The following is a 19754-nucleotide window of genomic DNA, read 5'->3' as shown; positions in this document are numbered from 1 at the left end:
AATCAGCCTTACGATAAAATTTTTTATTGCACAGATCACAAGAATGGGGCTTTTCATTTGTATGAATTCTACAATGCTCATTCAAGCGACTTCTATGAAAAAATTTTTTATTGCATACATCACAGGAATAAGGTCTCTCGTTTGTATGAGTTATGCAATGCTCAGTTAAATGACTTTTCTGAAAAAATGTTTTATTACATACATTACAAGAGTAAGGCTTTTCCTTTGCATGAAAACGACAATGTTGAAATAAATTACTTTTCTGCGTAAACCGTTTACCGCATAAATCACAGGAATAAGGTTTTTCATTTGTATGAGTACGGTAATGATTAATTAAATTACTTCTTCTAGAAAATTCTTTGTTGCATATATTACAAATATGATGTTTTCTTTTCGCATGCTTACGAAAATGTTGACCTAAATGACCTTTATGGGAAAATTCCATCGAACAAATAATGCATGTGTAAAGCTTCTTGTTTGCAGGAGTTTCGCTTTTGATATTAGTGTCAACATCTGTTGTTTTAACACATACATCATTAACCAATTGACTTTCATTCCTATTGTTATTTGGTTCCATCTTGTTTCTGAAATATCTCTGAAGATATCAGCATAAGTCACATCAAGGATAATAGTCCACTAAGCGCTGCTCCACATCTGTAGAAAATCAGGGAAATGTCTTACTTTAATTGAAGAAATATTTTCTATCGTAATATCATGTCGCCCTCACAAGCCATCTGGTAAAGAAAATGCAATTTTAGTACAATATAAATTATTAAAGGCATTTTTTTGCGTGAATGAGAATAAATAGAATGAAATAGAATAAAATAAAAATATTCGCGGATTAACTCAAGACACTTTACACACAATTTTTTTCAATAAAATACTTCAGAACAACATATTTACGACAAATAATAATACAATTACAAATGCAATAAACTCTCTCGTAAATATTAGCAGGGTTAAATCCCTAATTTTCTGTTAATTTCCCTATTTATCACTATTATCCTAGTGTACAAAAATTTTTGTAACAGTAAATTCTGTTCAAGTTATATTTTGTTTTGAAAATATTCAATGTTTTTGAAAAGCAATATCATTATAAAATGATAAATAAAATCATTTATATATATATATATATATATATATATATATATATATATATATATATATATATATATATATATATATATATATATATATATATATATATATATATATATATATATATATAAGGTTATTTTGATTGAAGCAGAATGCAGGTTGGACAAGCAGTGAAGAGACTTTGTATTTTTAATTTCGTTTTATTCTCTCTTGGGAGGCAGGCATGATTATTTACAAGAAGGCGGGCACGAAAGCAGAAGTAAGAAAAAAAAAGGGGCGAAACAAATGATCACTAGTCTTATATAACATGGGACTTCCGGCCACGTGCCGATTGAATACATGTGTTGATCTTTGACAAGGGCAACAAAGGGATTACTTTTATTTGATACTTAAAAGTGTCTGCGCAGTAATTTTTACACAGCTTCAGTTGAATTAATTAAACAGAAAGTGGAATTGTATCAGGAAATAAGACAATGATATTACTATGGGCTAAATTAAGATAAAGCTTTGGAAATTAATTTGTTTTAAATTAAGAGTTAAAAATATCATTACTTTATATATATAATGCTATTTTAACTTTTTAATTTCAATTTAATTAATTTCCAAAATTTTATTTTAATTTAGCCCATAGTAACTTCATTCTAAAAATATTCTCTTATTTCGTGATCCAATTACACTTTCTCTACTTAATTAATTCAAGAGAAGCTTCATAAAACTGCTGAATCCGCTAAAGCTAACTTTCCCACACTGCACGTGAAGAGATAAAATACCGCTGATCAGGCAAATTCTTTTTTAAAATCTCCCTGTGTTTCCCCTGCCTTGTAAACGCGTGTAACGAAAATCCCTATTGAAATCTCATAATACATTAGCACTGTAAAGAAATATTTTCCTTATCAAAATCATAGGTTATATAAGACCACGGAAAAAATGTCCAAGAGCTTTTTCCTCATTCCTTTTCTGTGTCGTTCTGTGTGCTCATCGCTTGTACATATGCCTGCTTCTTCAAAATGAAATAAAACGACGTCACGAAATTAAAAGTATCTTCACTGTCTTCAAACTGCATTCTGCTTTACAACAAATAATGCTACATATTAAAAAGTCGACAGGATTCGAATTTGTTACATATATATAAGATTGAGAAAGTAACAGATCATTAATATAACCTCTAAATTACATATTTTTGAATGGTATTTCATTATAATATACTTAATAATAATATACATTATAATATACAAACCAAACCAAATATATAATGCTTCAAATATGACAATTCTATTCCGTTCAATTTACAGATAAATTTTTAATTTGTTCACTTGTTGTAAAGAAACGAAGCACAGAATATACACTTTCTTGCTACACGCAATTTTGTTTCATACATATAGAATGAAATCAAACTATCAGGAGTATCAAATATATTTTTAGCGCCTGGTGCTGTACGTAATGTTCCAAAATCCGCAAATGGGGATCGTGGCAACTAATGGGTTAAGTGTTATAAAACTAAGTCTATACAAAATAAAGGGTTAATATACAAAATCGTACTGCAAAAAGAAAAAAAACGAGTGTCTTTTTTTAAATTTTATTGTACAATGAAGAAAATTAAGTATAGTATAATTATACTTAAGAAACGCGTTATTTCAAAGCTTGCACTCGCGAATTTATCTGTATTTTCAGAGTCCGAATTGAAGAACAAAATCTTATTCGCATGTATGGCATCTGCGGATAAGTCATTATTTGACAGTCGAATTTTACTGATAACATACTGCGTCCGCGATTGATTGTTCTACATGTTTGTAAGCAGTGGCGTAACTACGATGGGGAATGCAGGACAATTGACAAGAGGGTTGTAAAATTGAGAGATCAGTTTGTTGCAGTTAGAAAAAAAAAAAAAAAAAAAAAAAAAAAAAAAAAACTTTTTTTTTTTTCTTTTACTATTGTTCCTCAGATTCTTAAAAATTAAAGTGATGAAGAATATAAAGATTGTAATGCTATTCACAGCTTGAGCTTGGAGCCGTGTTTTTCAAAATAAAATAATAACCAGGGCGAGTGATCTTCCCAAAACTTTCTCGCATACTCTCGAATAAAAGTATTATCCCAGGTAACGCCTTGCATTTCATTGGCGTACAATGATTACGAAATATTAACCCTTGGCGCGAATTTAGTAATTTTACTAAATTTATTGCGTGATCCTTGGCGAGTAATTCAGTGATTAATCCCTGTCATGCTCTTGATAGTATCCGAAAAATAGAATTTGTATTTTAAATGCGTTTTTCCTAACTGACTGAAACCAAAATCTGACACAAAACTACAACTGCAGTCACAAAATCCTATACGAAATTTAATATACTTAAGTCATTCTGTTTTTGAATTATTACGTTTACATGTTTCTGAAATTACAGATCGACAGACGGCCAATACCTTGATGGATCTGGTTTAAAATTTGACAGTTGTCTACACTATAGATGTTCAATCTGTATACCGAATTTTATCTGTCTAGCTCTCATTGTTTTGTAGTTATAGTGTTGATTTATGTTCGAACAGCCAGACTTCCTTTGAACAGATTTTGCTCAAATTTGATAGAAATCTACAAATTTTGGTGTAAATATTGTACGCCAAATTTCATCCGTCTAGTTCAAAGCGGTTTTGGGTTATCTTTATCACAGACAAGCATATTCCAAAAACGTATTTTTCTAATTCAGGGAGGAAAAGCTGAAAATTTGGACCTCTCTGGGGGGGGGGGGGAGGATGTATACTTGATCATTCTAAGATTTTTTTTAGAAAAGAGAACATAGTACTTTATCATACTTCACAGGACTTCATGTGAAGTATGATCCACAGGACTTCACGTGAAGTATAATCGCATGAAGTCCTGAAGTACTTTATAGGTTTCCTCAAGGTATATATGTCGATAAAGTGTAAAAGGTCGTCTTAATAACTTCGAGCGCCTTGAAAAATGATAGTTTTGACCAGAAATAATTTGGTCTGAATCGCAGCTAGAAATGTGAATACCTCACGCACAGCCAAATTTATTGACAAAGTCAAAATAAAATTTGTAATAGAAATTGTGATTTTTGTGATTTCCTGAAATTATTTTGGTTAATTGACTAGTCCAATTACAAACATAATGCCATATCACAGTTGACGACGAAAATTGGAACTTCTTGAACAAAAATCAAAATGAAATTTTCCTTTTCGTACAAAATTCAAAATTTCAAGCCCAAAATAATATGTAGACCAAATATAATTAAAACTGCCAAAACACGCTCTTAATTAAATTCAAAATAACTCAAATTATTTTATGGCCAATCTATATTTAATATTATATTTTACTCCAGTTTTATAAATAAGTAAAGAATAAATATGAATAAAAATAAATATGCATACTGAATATGATGAATTTGCCATGCTGAATTAGGAAACAATGCAGTTAGATATACTGTTAAAAAAAATGAATGCTTACCTTTCTAAAATTTCTTAGTTTAGTGAAAAAAAGGAAATTGGAAAAATGAATTTAGACTAATGGAATATTATTTGTATATTTCATGCTATACAGTACTAACTTATTATCCTGAAATTATATACAAAATATTTTGCATTTAAATATTCAAACATCAAGGGAATTTAGTTCATTCTAATTTGATATAATTATTGATTGCATCAATTTCATTTGACAAGGTGACTGAGCATTGTCTAGATTGTCAATTTCTAGCGAGATTCAACAATGATGGATTGATTCATTTTGCTGCCTTAGGCAGTATAACAGCTTCTCTTTTAAAAACTGTTAAATTTAGTTTCAAATTTCAAAACCTAATAAACATACAAATTATTTATTTTAATTCAATTTTTTTATTTTAGCAACTTTCTGAAAATGTAAATGGCTTTATTAAAATAGAATTCAATAAGTATACCATGCAAAAAAATTATTAAAATAATAATATACTTGAAAAATGAACCATAATTATTAGTTCATGATTTCTTTACTTGCAAGTAAAAGTATGTAATAAGTATAAGAAGATACAGGGAAATTATAAACTCCAAACAAATATAAGACAATTGAAATAGTAAATGTTATATATTAAATGAGGAACTAATTATACTTTTTATTTAATAATGATTTTAATAATTCACAGAATTTGTATTTTTCATGTTCATTTAATTGGAAACTAGGCTTATAAAATTTTTAACCAGTTTTCCTTTAGCTTTTCCTAGAAGCCACAGGCACCTGCTTAATTTGCTTTGTTTGAAATCTGCCACTGAGATTAGGTATGGAACACATGAAATTGAAACTTTGAAATTCTCCTTTTTGAGCAAAAGTTAATGCTACTGAAGAGTTTCTAAAAAATAAAAGTTATTACATCTATATTCCACTTGTTTATTATTGAACTATTATCACGGTAACAGCTATAGAATCTTATTATAAAATCTAAAACACTTGCTTCATTTTTATTTCGTATTGGGAGATTCTTAAAAAAGTCTTCAAATTATATAATGATTATTAATATTACCCATTGGACAAATAAAACAAAGAAATAATTGATTAACTTTTATTTTCATTTCATTTGAATATTCTTTTATAATTATAAAATAAAAATTATGACTTCAAACAGCACAAAATATAAAAAGCATCTAATATGCTAAAAATCAAATTTTAAAATAAAATCATGATTATTTCAGCAGAATTTGCAAGTCTTATTTTGCTCTATTATTAATATTAATAACAACAAATATATATGTCATTAATTAACATAACAAAATAATTATAAAAGAGATACAAATATTTCTAAATAATTTTAATACATTGGTTTATTTTTCAAAGACGATCAATCTGCATTATTTCATGATTCAACAGTGCAAAAGCATAACAATTTATGATTATAGAACAAATTTACTTTTAATAAATAATAATATTAAGTTAAGAGAACACAAACTTTGTAAAAAGAACTGAGGGGGAAAAAAAATACTCTTTACATATTTTTGACTAGCTTTCGTCCTAAATTAAATGAATGTTTTAACTCGAAATTTAAATGTACTTAAAACACCTGCCAAATGTTTCGCATCTTCCGTCTGTCTTGACTTGAATGGAAAGAGATGGGAATATATAACAACAGCTGGTGTCCTCTTGTTTATATTGTCTAGATATAGCCATGTTTACAATTTGTAATTACGAACTTCTTTACTGCTACGCGTCGCAGGGCTCTCTCTCGAACAAATTTTGCAGAAATCGTTCAGCACTAAGATTCATTGATAATATGTCGTTCACTACCTGTTTGGCCAACAAATGATCTATTCTCGTCTCTTATTCGGAAGTTCACCTATATATTAATAATTAGTTTTTTTCGCTTTGTCATATACGTAGTATTTCGGTTTGGTAAACTGGTTTCCTATTGGTTTGATGAAAGCACACATGGTTTTAATATATTTTCCTTAAGTTAGAAATGGCTCATCAAAGCAAGAAATGTCGATAATTTTCTGATATAGAATTCGTAAATTTTAGGATTTTTTAAAAAATTCCATTCTCTAAAAGGAGAAGTGTTTGCATCACTTTTCGTTTTCGAATTGAAGAGCTGCCACATTAAAATCTAAATTCTTAGATATGAATAATTTATCAAAAAGGATAAATTTTTCTTATTCATCATGCGTTCATTTTCTGTATTATGAATCGTTTCAATGAGTGGAACCATTTCCACTTTAGAGCCGCGCTCTGAGTATCAGTTCAAAGATACCCAACGGTAAAAGTAAATGGCGTCCGTGATAAAGTAAGACAAAATTATCCCAAAACTATTAATATAGATTCAGTTGTTGTAGAATTTGTTATTAATTGTCTAAATATTAGTGTGTGTATTAAACTCCAAAAAAATTCGGATAATTTTACTAGGTAGGTAAATTATATTTTTATTTCCTAATGAAACTTCACATGTATTGTGTTGCGCATTTAATGATAATTTTTTTTGACACGCCTTCCAAAATACATTCTGCATATAAATTAACTCTCTGAAAGACATTATGTTCCCATGTCAATTCAGTAACATAAATATAAATATTTTATGTTGTGTAGAATTTTTTTTAAATTATAGTAATAAGATTTAAATTACATTCTCTGATTCACAAATCAGCTATGGAGGTACACATTCTTTACTCATTAGTGTCTAAATTTATTTGAAGAATGAATGTCTTTCGAATTCTGTTAAAAGCATTACACTTACAACTGGAAAAAAAAATTATCCCTCTCCAAAATATTGAACTAAAGGTAAAAAAATGATGCAAAAAAAAAAAAACTTTTTATCAATAAATGTGTATTAAAAATTGTTTTGCATGTCAAAAAAAAAAAAGAGATGTTACTGTAGAATTTCTTCCATTATCTCAAAAATAAACTGAAGCAAAAGTTTAGAAATTTTGAAATAATTATACTTTTGGCCTTGAAATCTGGGTAATAAGTGGTAATGCCATTTGACCACTTTTTACTTAATAAAAAAAACAGAAAAAAATTCTGTGATTGATTTTAACCACAGAAATGAAAAGCTTATTGTCCTAAAGAGAACACTTGGTATTAATGGCTTAAAACAGTTATGCAGGATATGTATTATGCATTCAATAAATAGATAACTGTCTAGGAGCCCTAATGTCCCCCCCCCTTTTTTTTTGGCCGTACATTCAGAAAAATTTAAATTACAATTATTGTGAACTTAATTTTATTCATGTGAAATCAAGTATCATTTAAATTTGGGAACATTATTTTAGCAACATTCCTAATTATTTTTTGCGATTTTTCCGCCACATTGTTTTATAATTTGTAACATTTTTTTCCCCCATAAGCTACTGAAATCAATTCAAAAGTAGCCCAGAATTAAGTTTTTTTTAAATTTTAATTTATCAAAAATTGCTATTAAAATAAATTTAAAAAAATTTAAATCAATTTTTAAAAATGATTGGTTTTAGAAGTTGAGGAGGGCAAATGGCTCCACAACTTACATTTCCTGAAGACCCCTTGAAAGCTTAATTTGACACCCTCTATATAAAAGAAACCTTATCCAGTGATAAAATTGCATATCAATCCCATTTATTACCTTTTGTTAGCTCTATAAAATTTCTTGACTGTTTAAGATTAACATCATTTTCTTTTTTTATATATTAGAAATATCCATTTATTAATTTATGAGATTGCTGTACATTGATATTCTTATCTATACTTTGATATCCACTTCTATTAGAGATGATGGCATTTTTGTCTAGCATATATGCTGGACAATTATTATTATTAATTTTTTTGAAAGAACTAATTTTTATATCAAATTCATTTACTTAAAACAAATGTTCAATTCATACAAGATAATGAGAAGTAAGAAAACTTTCCAGGATTTTAATTTTGCCATTGTAACTTTTTATTTTGAATGTAATATTCTGTTTTGTTTCCTATGTATTGCTGAATATTTGATGAATCTCCAAAATTCCATTTAATTCTTAACATGTTATGCCAACTACATAGCATGATTCATAAATATAATCTTAAAATTTGCTTATTGCCAGCAAGTGAAAAATGAAAATATATTAATATTTTGAAGGAAAAAATCATTTAGTAAATATATTTTGTTTTATTTCTTTATCCTTCAATCTCAAATTAAATTTGTGTGTGTGTTTTCATTTTAGTATTGTTTATTACCAAATGCCCTCAATGGTTTAATCATATTGTTTCTTTGTTGAACATTCTGTTTCTGAAATAGTCTAATTTAACATCTAACTTTATTCTATCTTTCATTAGGAATTGTGATAAAAATATACACATTTAAATTCCATGTTTAAGTTATTTTTATAAATACTGAACTTAATCTTTCTTTAGAAAGGCAGTCGTTCAAAAAAATAAAAGAATGAAAGAAACCATTTAGAGCAGGTAGATTTGAAAAGAAAAAAAGAAATTGAATGATTCCAAACATTATTGTGTGATAATGTTTTGGGTTTACTATGCTGATTTTATGTTTGACCGCTTCAAGTTGTTACGTTCTGTTAATAAAAATTTTTACATAAGATAATGCCAGCTTATAAACATTTTCATGTTAAAAAACTAAAATCACTGTTTTGTAATATGCAAGACAATAATTAGTAATCAATTAAAAAATTTACTTTTTTTTTTTTTTTTGTATGAGAGCCATATAATATTCACAGCCCTAATGATTATTCACAATTTTTCTGTTTTGTAACACTCAGTTACATAAAATGAAAGCATTGTCTCAAAATTGAGTTTAGAATTAATTTTGAAATAATTATTAAAGTTGAAAAAAATTGCTCAGAAATAAAATTTGCCTTTCTGAAAAGCTGATTTTTTTAAAAAAAAAAAAAATGATGTAGGGGATAATAAATTCTGAAGTTAGCAGGATAATATCAAAATTTCTAATAATTAAAAGATCCAAATGAAATTTGAAGAAAGCCTTTCTTTATAAACACCTTTTATCCATGATATGATTACATTCAAATAACATGCATGTAATAACTTTAAATCTAGTGCCATGTTGAATGTTTCTAATAATTTTTTCTTAACTCAGTTTACAAATAGTATCCAACAGAAATATAAATGTAAAGAATCTATTATCAAGTTAGATATATAAATCTAAACAATCTGTTATCTAGTTAGAAATATAAATCTAAAGAAAAAAATTCTGTCTGTTGCATCAGTATTTTACATTAAAAATAAGAAAATAAAGCTGCCATGAAAAAAAAAAAAAAGTCTGATTAGAAGATTGAATACTTGGATAGTTAAATTATTTTAGCTCTATGATATCGTAAGACTCAATTTCATCCTTTAGGTTCATGTATACAATAAATAAAATAGGTGTAAGGCCATTAAAGTAACATAAATACTTTGTTGGAAAAATCATAATTTTCAAATTATGCATGAAATGAAATACAACCTTTGTCCTGATGAAATAGTTTGTTGCTAAAGCTGGACGATACTAAATAAGATGTCATTCAGATTTTATAAGATTCATGGGTAGAATAAAATAGATTTTTCTGAGCACATAAACTGAATGATATCCTTTTGTGTTAGTTTTCTAGGCTCTAAAAATTGCTGAAGCCTTTGTCCTTGTACTTAACCAAATTATTAATTCGTGATTTTTTTTTTATTTTTTATCCCCACTCTTAAGCGCTTATACTGCACAGTTTGTCTAAATCTGAATTTTATGTCGTAAAATTCCTGCAATCAAATTTCTAATTTTAGTATGATTTTTTTTTAATTATTTTGCTTTTTCTCCATACTTTTTTATACTTGTATTCAATTTAAAAAGTGATTTTCGTTTTGAAATACTATATCCTTTTGATATGTATTTCAAAACCGTGTGACTGATTCATTATGCTAATGAATACTTTTTTTGTAGTATTTTACTGTTCTTCTATCAACAAAATGCGTATAGAACAGTTTATTATATTCAGGAAACTATTCAGGGAAATGCTGTGAAATTGAATATAAAATAATGTTGTCAAACCTGTTTCTCAGCTATACTTTTTTTTTTTTTTAGTTATATCATGAATTAATGCATTGTTTAAAAGAAATAATGCAGAAGTTTCCTTCTTTACATTTCTGTCTTCTTTTTGTGGTATATTCAGAAGATGAGGTTTTCGTTGCTGAAATATTTTACTTCATTTACTTCGCAGATTAATCCCATTCACCATATCTTAATTTTTGCCTTTGCTCGTTAATTTTGAATTATTTTGTAAGTAATCAATAAAATATTTTTATTTTTTAATTGATTCAGATAAAATTAACAGATAAATTTACTTAGGAATGATATCTTTAAAATTTATTTTTATTAAAATAATAATATTTAAAATTAAAGTTTAAGATTTTTTTTTTTTTTTTTTTTTTGTATTATTCTATACTCTCGTTTATAAAATTTTATTCAACTATGGTTGAAAACAACAACAACAAAAAAGCCATGAAACCTTATGGTAAAAATAAATATACTTGTAAATATGCAGAATTATAAATGTACTTGAAAGTTTAGAATTATACTTGAAGATAAATATTTATTTTTGTACAAATTTAAAAATACAATTTTTTAAATTAATTTTTGATCTATTTCAAGTCGTCTTTGACATCTAGCTGAGTTCAGATTCCCTAAAAAAGAAGTATTTTAAAGCATAAAATTGTGACAGACAATAAAGCCGCATTATTTTATTGGTCTTACACTTATTATTATTATTTTATATACTCTTCTAATGAATTCAAATCCTGTGATTTCCATTAAAATGTAACTGTGCAAATCTGTCTTTTAATTGTAAGGACCTGTTTTAATCATCTTTCGTAATGATGTAAGTTCACTCTCTACTTCTCCTTGTGCAGATAAACAGAATCTTTTTTTTTTTTTTAAGTTTTCAACAAGGACTGGCCTTATGAGGCTCAGTATTCCTCTGAAAACGGGATAAAACAGGGTTCACACGAGGCCAACGATTGCATGCAACTGAAGATCATGACTACTTCAGAATGATCGCGTGACCACAATGACAAATGATTGTCCCGATGAAACAACCATTGTTCATTGGGGTCATGTGATGTTCCTTTCATTGTGAACAATAGTTGGCCTCCTGTAAACGCTGCTTTAGTTAGCCGATTTAATTTTCAATTAATTTACATCGATATTTTTCCTTTTAATTGTGAATGATAGAAAGAAGGGGGGGGGGACAGCCATCGTCCTGAAAAAGAAAAAAAAATACGCGAATTGAAAATTTATTTTGACATATTTAGTCATATATTTTTAGAAAATGAATCTGATCTTTTTTATTGTTATATTTTGTGTCGATTTAGAATTTTGACTTCTCTTAATCGTGAGATAGTAAATTTGAATTGAAATAAAAAAGAAAGATATCCCAAAAGCTTGCTTATCAGGCAGTAAAAAAGAATTATATAAAATATTAATTTCTCCCAAATTTATGTAAAATTATCTTTTTTAAAAAAGGATACTAAGAACTTTAAACTAAGGAAAAAAATAGTTTTTTTTTTTTTTTTTTTTAAATTTAAACAGTTTTAAACCCTCTTTTAACGGTGCACATATCACGTAAGACGCGCATGCGTAGAAACTGTACTTGTCCGAGGCCGTGCGCGAAAAAGATAAACAGAAGTAGCTATGCAGGAGGCCGAAAGGTTGAATTCGTGACGTCACAGTCGAAAGCCTTTGCTTAGCTCTGTTGGTGATGTAGGAAACCCTATTCCTATGCAGAAACTAACTATTTCGTCTTTTGATAGTAATTTTTCCATCTTTTTTTACGGATTCAAACTAACCTCGGAATGAATAGCCGATAAAAACTAAGAATTCATAAAACCTCTTTAACTAAACATTTATTTTCTTGTTGATTAAGAAGACCTTTGAAATGAATAGGGGATTTGTATCTTTAAATCCATAAGTTTCCTTTCAAATTACAGAAACACAACAGAAGTACTAAGGTTTTGGCAGTTACTTATTACTGAAAGAATTTTTAACATCGACGATCAATTAAAATAAATATTTGAAAGAATAGTACAAGTAAAATAAAACACTTTTAAAAAGGCTTTGACACAAATTTCAATTGCAAGAAAGGAATTTTGATAGTAGATTACCCATTGTTTAGAGAAAAAGTACCAGAAACCAAAAAACATTTTTTTTTTTTCATATTCATAGAATAGCATATGCAAAAAACTGATATTTCATTAAAAAATCAATTTTAAAAAGATTAGTTCAAAGCAGGAAATTTTGATGATGGATAATCCAGTGTTTTGAGAAAAAATACACAAAAACGATAAATTATTTAATTTTATTTACATAAATTTCTAATTAAATTGTTAGAAACAGCTTTCCACATCACCCTGGGGGTACTGTTTCCAGATGCACTACCCCTTTTCAGAAATATTAAGCGAAGGCGGGTTCCCCAGTAGGTCTATTTCCTTCGTTTGCTAAAGTTTATCCTACTAAAAAAAAGTTGACAGTTTTCTTTTCAAAAAAAATGTAAGATTAAAGCTAACTAAAATTAAAAAAAGCTAAATTAGCATTAAGTTCAAGGATCTCGACAAATTTAAATTATTACCTGTAATAAAAATAATATAGGAAATATTTCATTAAATTATTTCAAATTAAAATTCTTCATTCTGTATGTTTAAAAAATAACTGTGTTTCTGAACAATTTTCTAGCGATTTCCTCCAAAAACCTATAATTTTCTTTAGTCCACAATTGAATTTTAAAAATTATGTATACTTTACATAAAGAGAAAAAGTCCGTTAATTTTCAGCCGAACAATTTCGTTTTGCTCGGCCCGCACAAGCGAGTTGATTTTGTCCGTACTTTAGGCTTAGCCGATCTCGGAGAGTAACACTAATTTCTAACCATTATGAAATGCTTACATTTAAAAGAAGCTATTGAAATTTTTAAGCTTTAGAAGAACCTAAGAAATGCTTAAATTACATAATGAAATAAACGATAATGTAGAGATAATATAATCAACAATTAAAGCATCAAATTAGACTTGTCACCACGTGATTAAATACAAAAACAACTTTATATCTAAAAATATTGCAATCAAAGTTAACTCTAAAATATAACTAGATTATATTTTTGTATGCAACTAACATAAATTTAAAAAACTTACTTTAGAATGAGTTAATCCAAGAATACACCGGAATTTCGGTATGCATTTCCTTAAATCACGCGCGCATTCCAATCGCAAGCACTCAAATGGAGGCTTTACGCTGTGACGTCACAGCAGCTAAATTTCTCATGTTATTGGCCTCCTCTAGGTAGCGCTCTTGTCTTTTTCGCGCACGGCCTCGGTCTTACTGAATGGTTTGTGGCTGGATGAGTGTAAATCCAACTTTACTCTGACCGATTGGGAATAATCTCACTAATTGGCTCATGCATTCAAGAATAGGAAAAATTCATGCGATTAAATATCCAAAGAAACAATAAAAAAATATTTTAAATTTTATTGCAACAATAAAATATATTATTGAAAATTATACAATTTTTTTAAAAAAAATCAGGAGAAAATGCATTACAAATAAATTGAGATCATTAAAAAGATGATTTATTTGAATTTTAAAACGGTATAAAATTAATTTTAAAGAAATTTTTAGAAATTAACGTGGGAAAATATCAATATCATGCTTAATTTTAAATTAATTAAAATTTTAAGGAGCAGCTCCCGTATACGGCCTATTGGCGCCATTTTTTTCGCCAAGAAGTCGCCAATAATGCGTGTTTGTTTAGGATGTTGTGATTCTCACCCGGAAGTTTTGAAGCCACGTTAGGCTTATTTCCAACACTGATAAAATACAGTCAGGGGGTGGCGCTGCCCCCCTGACCCCCCCCCCCCCTTTTTAACGAAATTATTTTTTGCTCCGATTTTTTAAAGTGATTTCTTAATTTTATGCTGAATATGTTCTCATGAAAAGATTCATATTTTTTCAATTTTAAAAGCATAGTTTATAAAAGTTAATAGCTGTATATGTGAGCTGCTCCTTATAAAAATACATATTGACCTCCCTTGTTACTTATCAGAGATTTTAATGGAGTATTCCTCCCAAGGAATGTCTCTGATAATTTCCAAGAATTTATTGAAAACATGCACCTTTTTATCTCGACAAGATCTTTCAAAAAGAAACATAGCCAAATAAAATTTGAAATCACCTTGCCGATTATATATTGGCAAGGTATTTTTGACAATATTCCACAGGCTTTCAACAGTGTTTGTGTGGACAGCCGGAATTCCATTCGCTAAATCTGCCGGCTGAACAAAATGTAAACTGTGGTTCACCTTTAAATGTTCGTATCCTTCCTCACCTAAACTGTCATAAGCCTTCCAATAATCACTATATATAATCGTACCCGGCTCAATCCACTGTTTTATGCAAGAGACTAACGTTTCAGCTTTCCTATCGTGGACAGCTACAAGAAACGTACGTCCCGATCCTCTCTCCACACCACCAAAAACCCATTGTCCCTCAACTCGATGACCTCTATTATATTTCCTCTTCCCGAATTTCGATTCATCCACTTCCACAATTTTTCCAACACCTCCAATTTTTTCTGAATTCTCCTCCACATACTCTAAAATTCGTTCGTTAATGAACTGCCTCCAATCTGATAAGGTACTGTTGCCGAAAAAGTATTGCTCTTTTATTTCCCCTGTCCTTGTGCCTATAACAATCTCAAAAGTGAGCAAAAATATTTCCTCTATGGTCAACCTACTGCTGTTGAACCAAGAACCATACCTCAAACTTACCTGCTTCCCACACATTTTCCTTGACTCACCCCTAATTATACTGTTCCGACAAACAAAGCTATAACCATCCGAAACATCATTTCTAGTTCGTACCTGCAGTAAAACATTGCAAATAGGGCAATTTGGGGTTTTAATCAAACCCGATTCCTTCAAAAAAGCAAAAAAAATTATCCCTATCCCGCATCAACTCTGTGACAAAATACCTGGTCGCAACTCCAGGATTTCCAAAAATAGGCCTCGCTTTATTGTCTGACATCTTAGAAACCCTAAATCCAAGCCCGTTTTTCTGCAAAACATTTTGAAATTTTTCAACAACATCCTGAATTTGTACATTAGCAGATGCCATGAGTAAAAATAGAAAAATAAAAATGCAAAAACAAAATAAAATGGAAAAATACAACCTGGCCACGTGGGAAATGATGGGAGCTAACAGCCGTCGACTGATACAAGTGGATAGTACAGTGTGAAATGAATGAAATTTAAAATTAGAGGTTAAGGTGAAAGGTTAAGAGATAAGGTTTAAGGTTACCATAAAGAAGAAAACGTACGCCGATAACGGCAGCCAGAAATGACCGTTTATCGCCAAATTTCTCGCCAATTTGGCGGAGGCCGTATACTGGAGCTGAGCCAATTTTAATCAAAATTTGCAAAAAAGAAACCCACTTTTAGGTGCACATTTCTATTTTCCAAACCATATTTCTACTAAATTTAATTATGGTCTCTTTAGATGAAACTAGCCTGTAGAATGCCAACTCACATATATCCTCCTTTATTATTTGTGAATATCTGTTATGCTTCGGGGTTATTTTATTCATCTTCAAATTTCTTAAATTTTTTTATTTGGCTGCAATTTTCAAAAATTTTCTGCAGCTGAAAATCATTTAAAATCTCGCGTCCAACATCTTTAGAAGGGAAGAAGGCTTTGCTTTTGAGAAGCACCTTTTGTTCTTTACAATGACGAAAGAACTTGCAGACGATTGTCACTGCGCATGTGCACCAACAACAATTGGTACTGCTTAGAATCGTAAAATTGTAGTATTCATTTGTTTCTACCAAAAGAGGTTTGTAGTTTTTCGCTGCGCTTCCCCTGTATATTCCAAACCATAAATATATTTTTTTTATACGGATGTTCCTAGAAGGTGCGTCGCGTTTCATATAATATGATGGATCGCAGTAAGATCTTGAATTGGTCAAAATATGATGTGAGTTTAAAATCTTCACCAAACCACATAGTAGAAAGGCTCAATATGCTTTCAAGCGTCTCGTGTCAGCTTGGTCCTCGACCACTTAATCAGAAACTCCGTTTTGTTAAAAGCATTCAAATAAGTTTGCATAAACATTATTTTTGTTTAATGCATAACTTTAATTTTGATTTTTAATTTGAACATAAATAACTGCTGGTTATCATTTATGTGTTGTCATCATTTTTTTTCTGTGCAAAATTACTCTTTGGCTCATAAACACTGTTTTCAAAAAGAGCGTAAGTGGTTCGTCGAAAAAAAAAGCGGTTTGCAATATTTAAAAGTTTGAAAATTTGGGCCGGGATAGCCTAGTTGGTAGGGCGTTGGATTCGCATCCCTTGGGTTGTGAGTTTGAACGCCGCCGACCGGAGACTCTCCGTGTACATGGTGGCTGGTGCGCGTATAAATCTGTCGTAGCCACAAAGTCCACCAAGTTGAGATAATACCACTGGATGGGGCACTGGATCAAAGGCGATCGTTCTCTGATTTAGGTCTAAATTACTATTTGTGCACGAGTGAATGAAAAATGTATGAATGAAGTCCACCCCGTGAAAAAGACTGTGACGCATGAGTAGCTAAGACGTACTCTTGGCCTTAGATGGCGCTACTGAAAACAAGAGACGCTAAAACTCGGCTTAAAATCGCTGACTTCGTCAGCGGGCTTATCTATGACTAGTGCCATAAGCAACAACAACAAAAGCTTGGAAAACCTTGTTCTGTAATATTGTTGATGGATTTACATATTGCATACAAAATTTATTGAAGTAATGATTATATTTATAGACAGGACAAATATTTAGGGGTTCCGTGGTATCCATTCACGAGATGCCCGTGTGTAAAAAAGTCTTTCATATTGCTCGAATCAGAAAAATGTCTTGAGAAAATGAATACTTCATCTGATCAGTACTATTAAGAAGTTTATGGCAATTATTCAATGTCCTTTAATGAATTCATTATTTTTATTTTTCATAAATTTACAACAACATTATATCTGGGAGTATAAATCCAAAAAAACTAAAGAGAGACGGCAAATGTGTGTAGACGATGTAGTCTCCCAACAGAAACTGCATTATGGTATGAATTTTCCACTGTCTTTAAAGAAATAGATTTTTTTGAAGAATAAACATTTATGCTATACATTTTCCATATGATCAAATAATGATTAAATATATGTAGAGATAAAATAATAAGACGCATTTTCTTTTCCAGATGACTTTTGGAGGTGAGCGGATGCAATGAAAAGACAATACTTTTTAAAATAAACTAGAACATGATGACATACAGATGAAAAGCGACATCTAAAGAAAAATTATCATTGATATAAATTCATTCATTTTTAGTGAAAAAAAAAATCAATTCTGTGAGTGGAGGATGGAGGACTCTCTCATGGGAAACAAGAATTTTTGGACTGGTGATGATGTTAGTAAAGTATTTGGTACAAATGTTCAAAATCAAACTTTGTTAAGTACCAAACAGTACAAGTGTAATATTTGTGATAAGATATATACTAAAGCATGGATGTTGGCAGAACATTGTCGTGTTCACACACGTGAAAAAACTTTTTCATGTGATATATGTACTAAAGAATTTTCTCAAGAAACTACTTTACAGGACCATTATCGAATTCATACAGAAAAACGATACACTTGCGATGTCTGCAATGAACAATTTTCTCGGAAATTTACTTTAACTGTGCATTGTCGAACACATACAATAGAAAAGCTCTATTCTTGCGCTATATGCTGTATAAAATTTCGTCGAAAAAGGAATTTGCATTGGCATTATCTAACGCATGTAAATGAAAAACCCTATTCTTGTGATATATGCTGTAGAGACTTTTGTAGTGAAAGGAATTTGAATGAGCATTATCTAACGCATGCAAATGAAAAACCCTATTCTTGTGATATATGCCGTAGAGAATTTTCTCAGAAACGTGATTTAGATGATCATTGTCGAATTCATAGAACTGTAAAACTCTATTCCTGTGATGTATGCAGCAAAGAATTTGTTTGGAAATATAAGTTGAATAAGCATTATCGAACTCATACAAAAGAAAAACCTTAAACTTGTACTGTATGTTATAAAAATTTTCTCACTAATATTATTTAAATAAACATTATCGAATTCATACAAAAGAAAATTCCTTTATCTGTGATGTGTGTAGTAAGGAGTTTTCTGAGAAATTTAATTTAAATGCACATTGTCCTTACTTCACATGCGAATAAAAATCCTTGATATTTAGATGTATATAGAAAAAATATTCTTTCATAAAGATTGTTTAAATGTGATTTATCAAATTCATACAAATGAAAATATCCAGAGTTTGCCTTTATATCTTGGAAAATATTTGGTGACCAGTGTAATTAAAGTTAATATTTTCTTTATATATATATTTGTGTGTCTATGAAAAAGAGAGATTTTGATTGGCATTTCTTTACACGTGTTGATTTATGTAAGGGAATTATAGGAATCTTTTAAAAAGAATTCGCTTAGGTTGACAATTTTTTATCCCTTCACTCGGAGTTTGGGAACTTGTCGACTTCAACAATTTTAGAACTCGCGTTGTAATAAAAAAGATGGAAATGGATCAGGAAATAAGAAAAAATTTTAGAAGGAAATAATATGGGTTAAATTAAGCTAAAAATTAGGAAATTAATTAAGTACATATATATAATAATATATATATAAATGACCACAATACTAAAATTATATTAATGAATTAATAAGTGTAAAGATACATTCAAAAATCGTAGGCTCATCAAAATATAGAGATTGAAAAAAGCTACCAATTGAGTTTTTCTTTTCTAATAAATGCTAAATTCGGGGAAATTAATTAATAGTAGCTCAAAAATATTAATAAATATTCTCTAAACAAATTATTTTGATTTATTTAGTGCAATTTAAAGTAAATGGTAGTAATTATACTGTTTTCACTTAGATATATTTTAATTGAAAGTAAATAATATCAATTAATTTTAAATTAAACCAAAATATATTTTTAGAAACATCTTTCTATTATATGAGAACATTTTATGTAAATGTTGCGTTTTATTCACTTTGTGATTTGTAGATAGCGAGACACTTGACATTTGATGTTTGTTTTGCCAATATTGTTTGAAATATTTGATGAAAATTACTATTAAGCAAGCAATACCCCAAGCTCGCCAATGGCCATGTGGGAA

General features: G+C 29.2%; 1 protein-coding gene across 2 annotated transcripts; it reads left to right on the top strand.

Moving 5' to 3' along the window:
• Positions 1-6790: 6790 nt before the first annotated feature.
• On the top strand, positions 6791-18933 carry LOC129987965 (gastrula zinc finger protein XlCGF7.1-like). 2 transcript variants are annotated; one of them, XM_056095990.1, is made up of 2 exons: positions 6791-6851; positions 17782-18933. In XM_056095990.1, the coding sequence occupies exon 2, from the start codon at positions 17944-17946 to the stop codon at positions 18634-18636; it is 693 nt and encodes a 230-aa protein (XP_055951965.1). In that variant the 5' UTR covers positions 6791-6851; positions 17782-17943; the 3' UTR covers positions 18637-18933. The 2 variants fall into 2 exon arrangements, with proteins under 2 accessions (XP_055951965.1, XP_055951964.1); XM_056095989.1 differs by having other exon boundaries at positions 6807-6970.
• The last annotated feature ends 821 nt before the right edge of the window (positions 18934-19754 follow it).

Source organism: Argiope bruennichi, chromosome 10 (assembly GCF_947563725.1).
Source record: "Argiope bruennichi chromosome 10, qqArgBrue1.1, whole genome shotgun sequence".
In the NCBI taxonomy this organism is placed as follows: Eukaryota; Metazoa; Arthropoda; class Arachnida; order Araneae; family Araneidae; genus Argiope; species Argiope bruennichi.
This window is presented reverse-complemented; position numbering and strand designations above follow the sequence as displayed.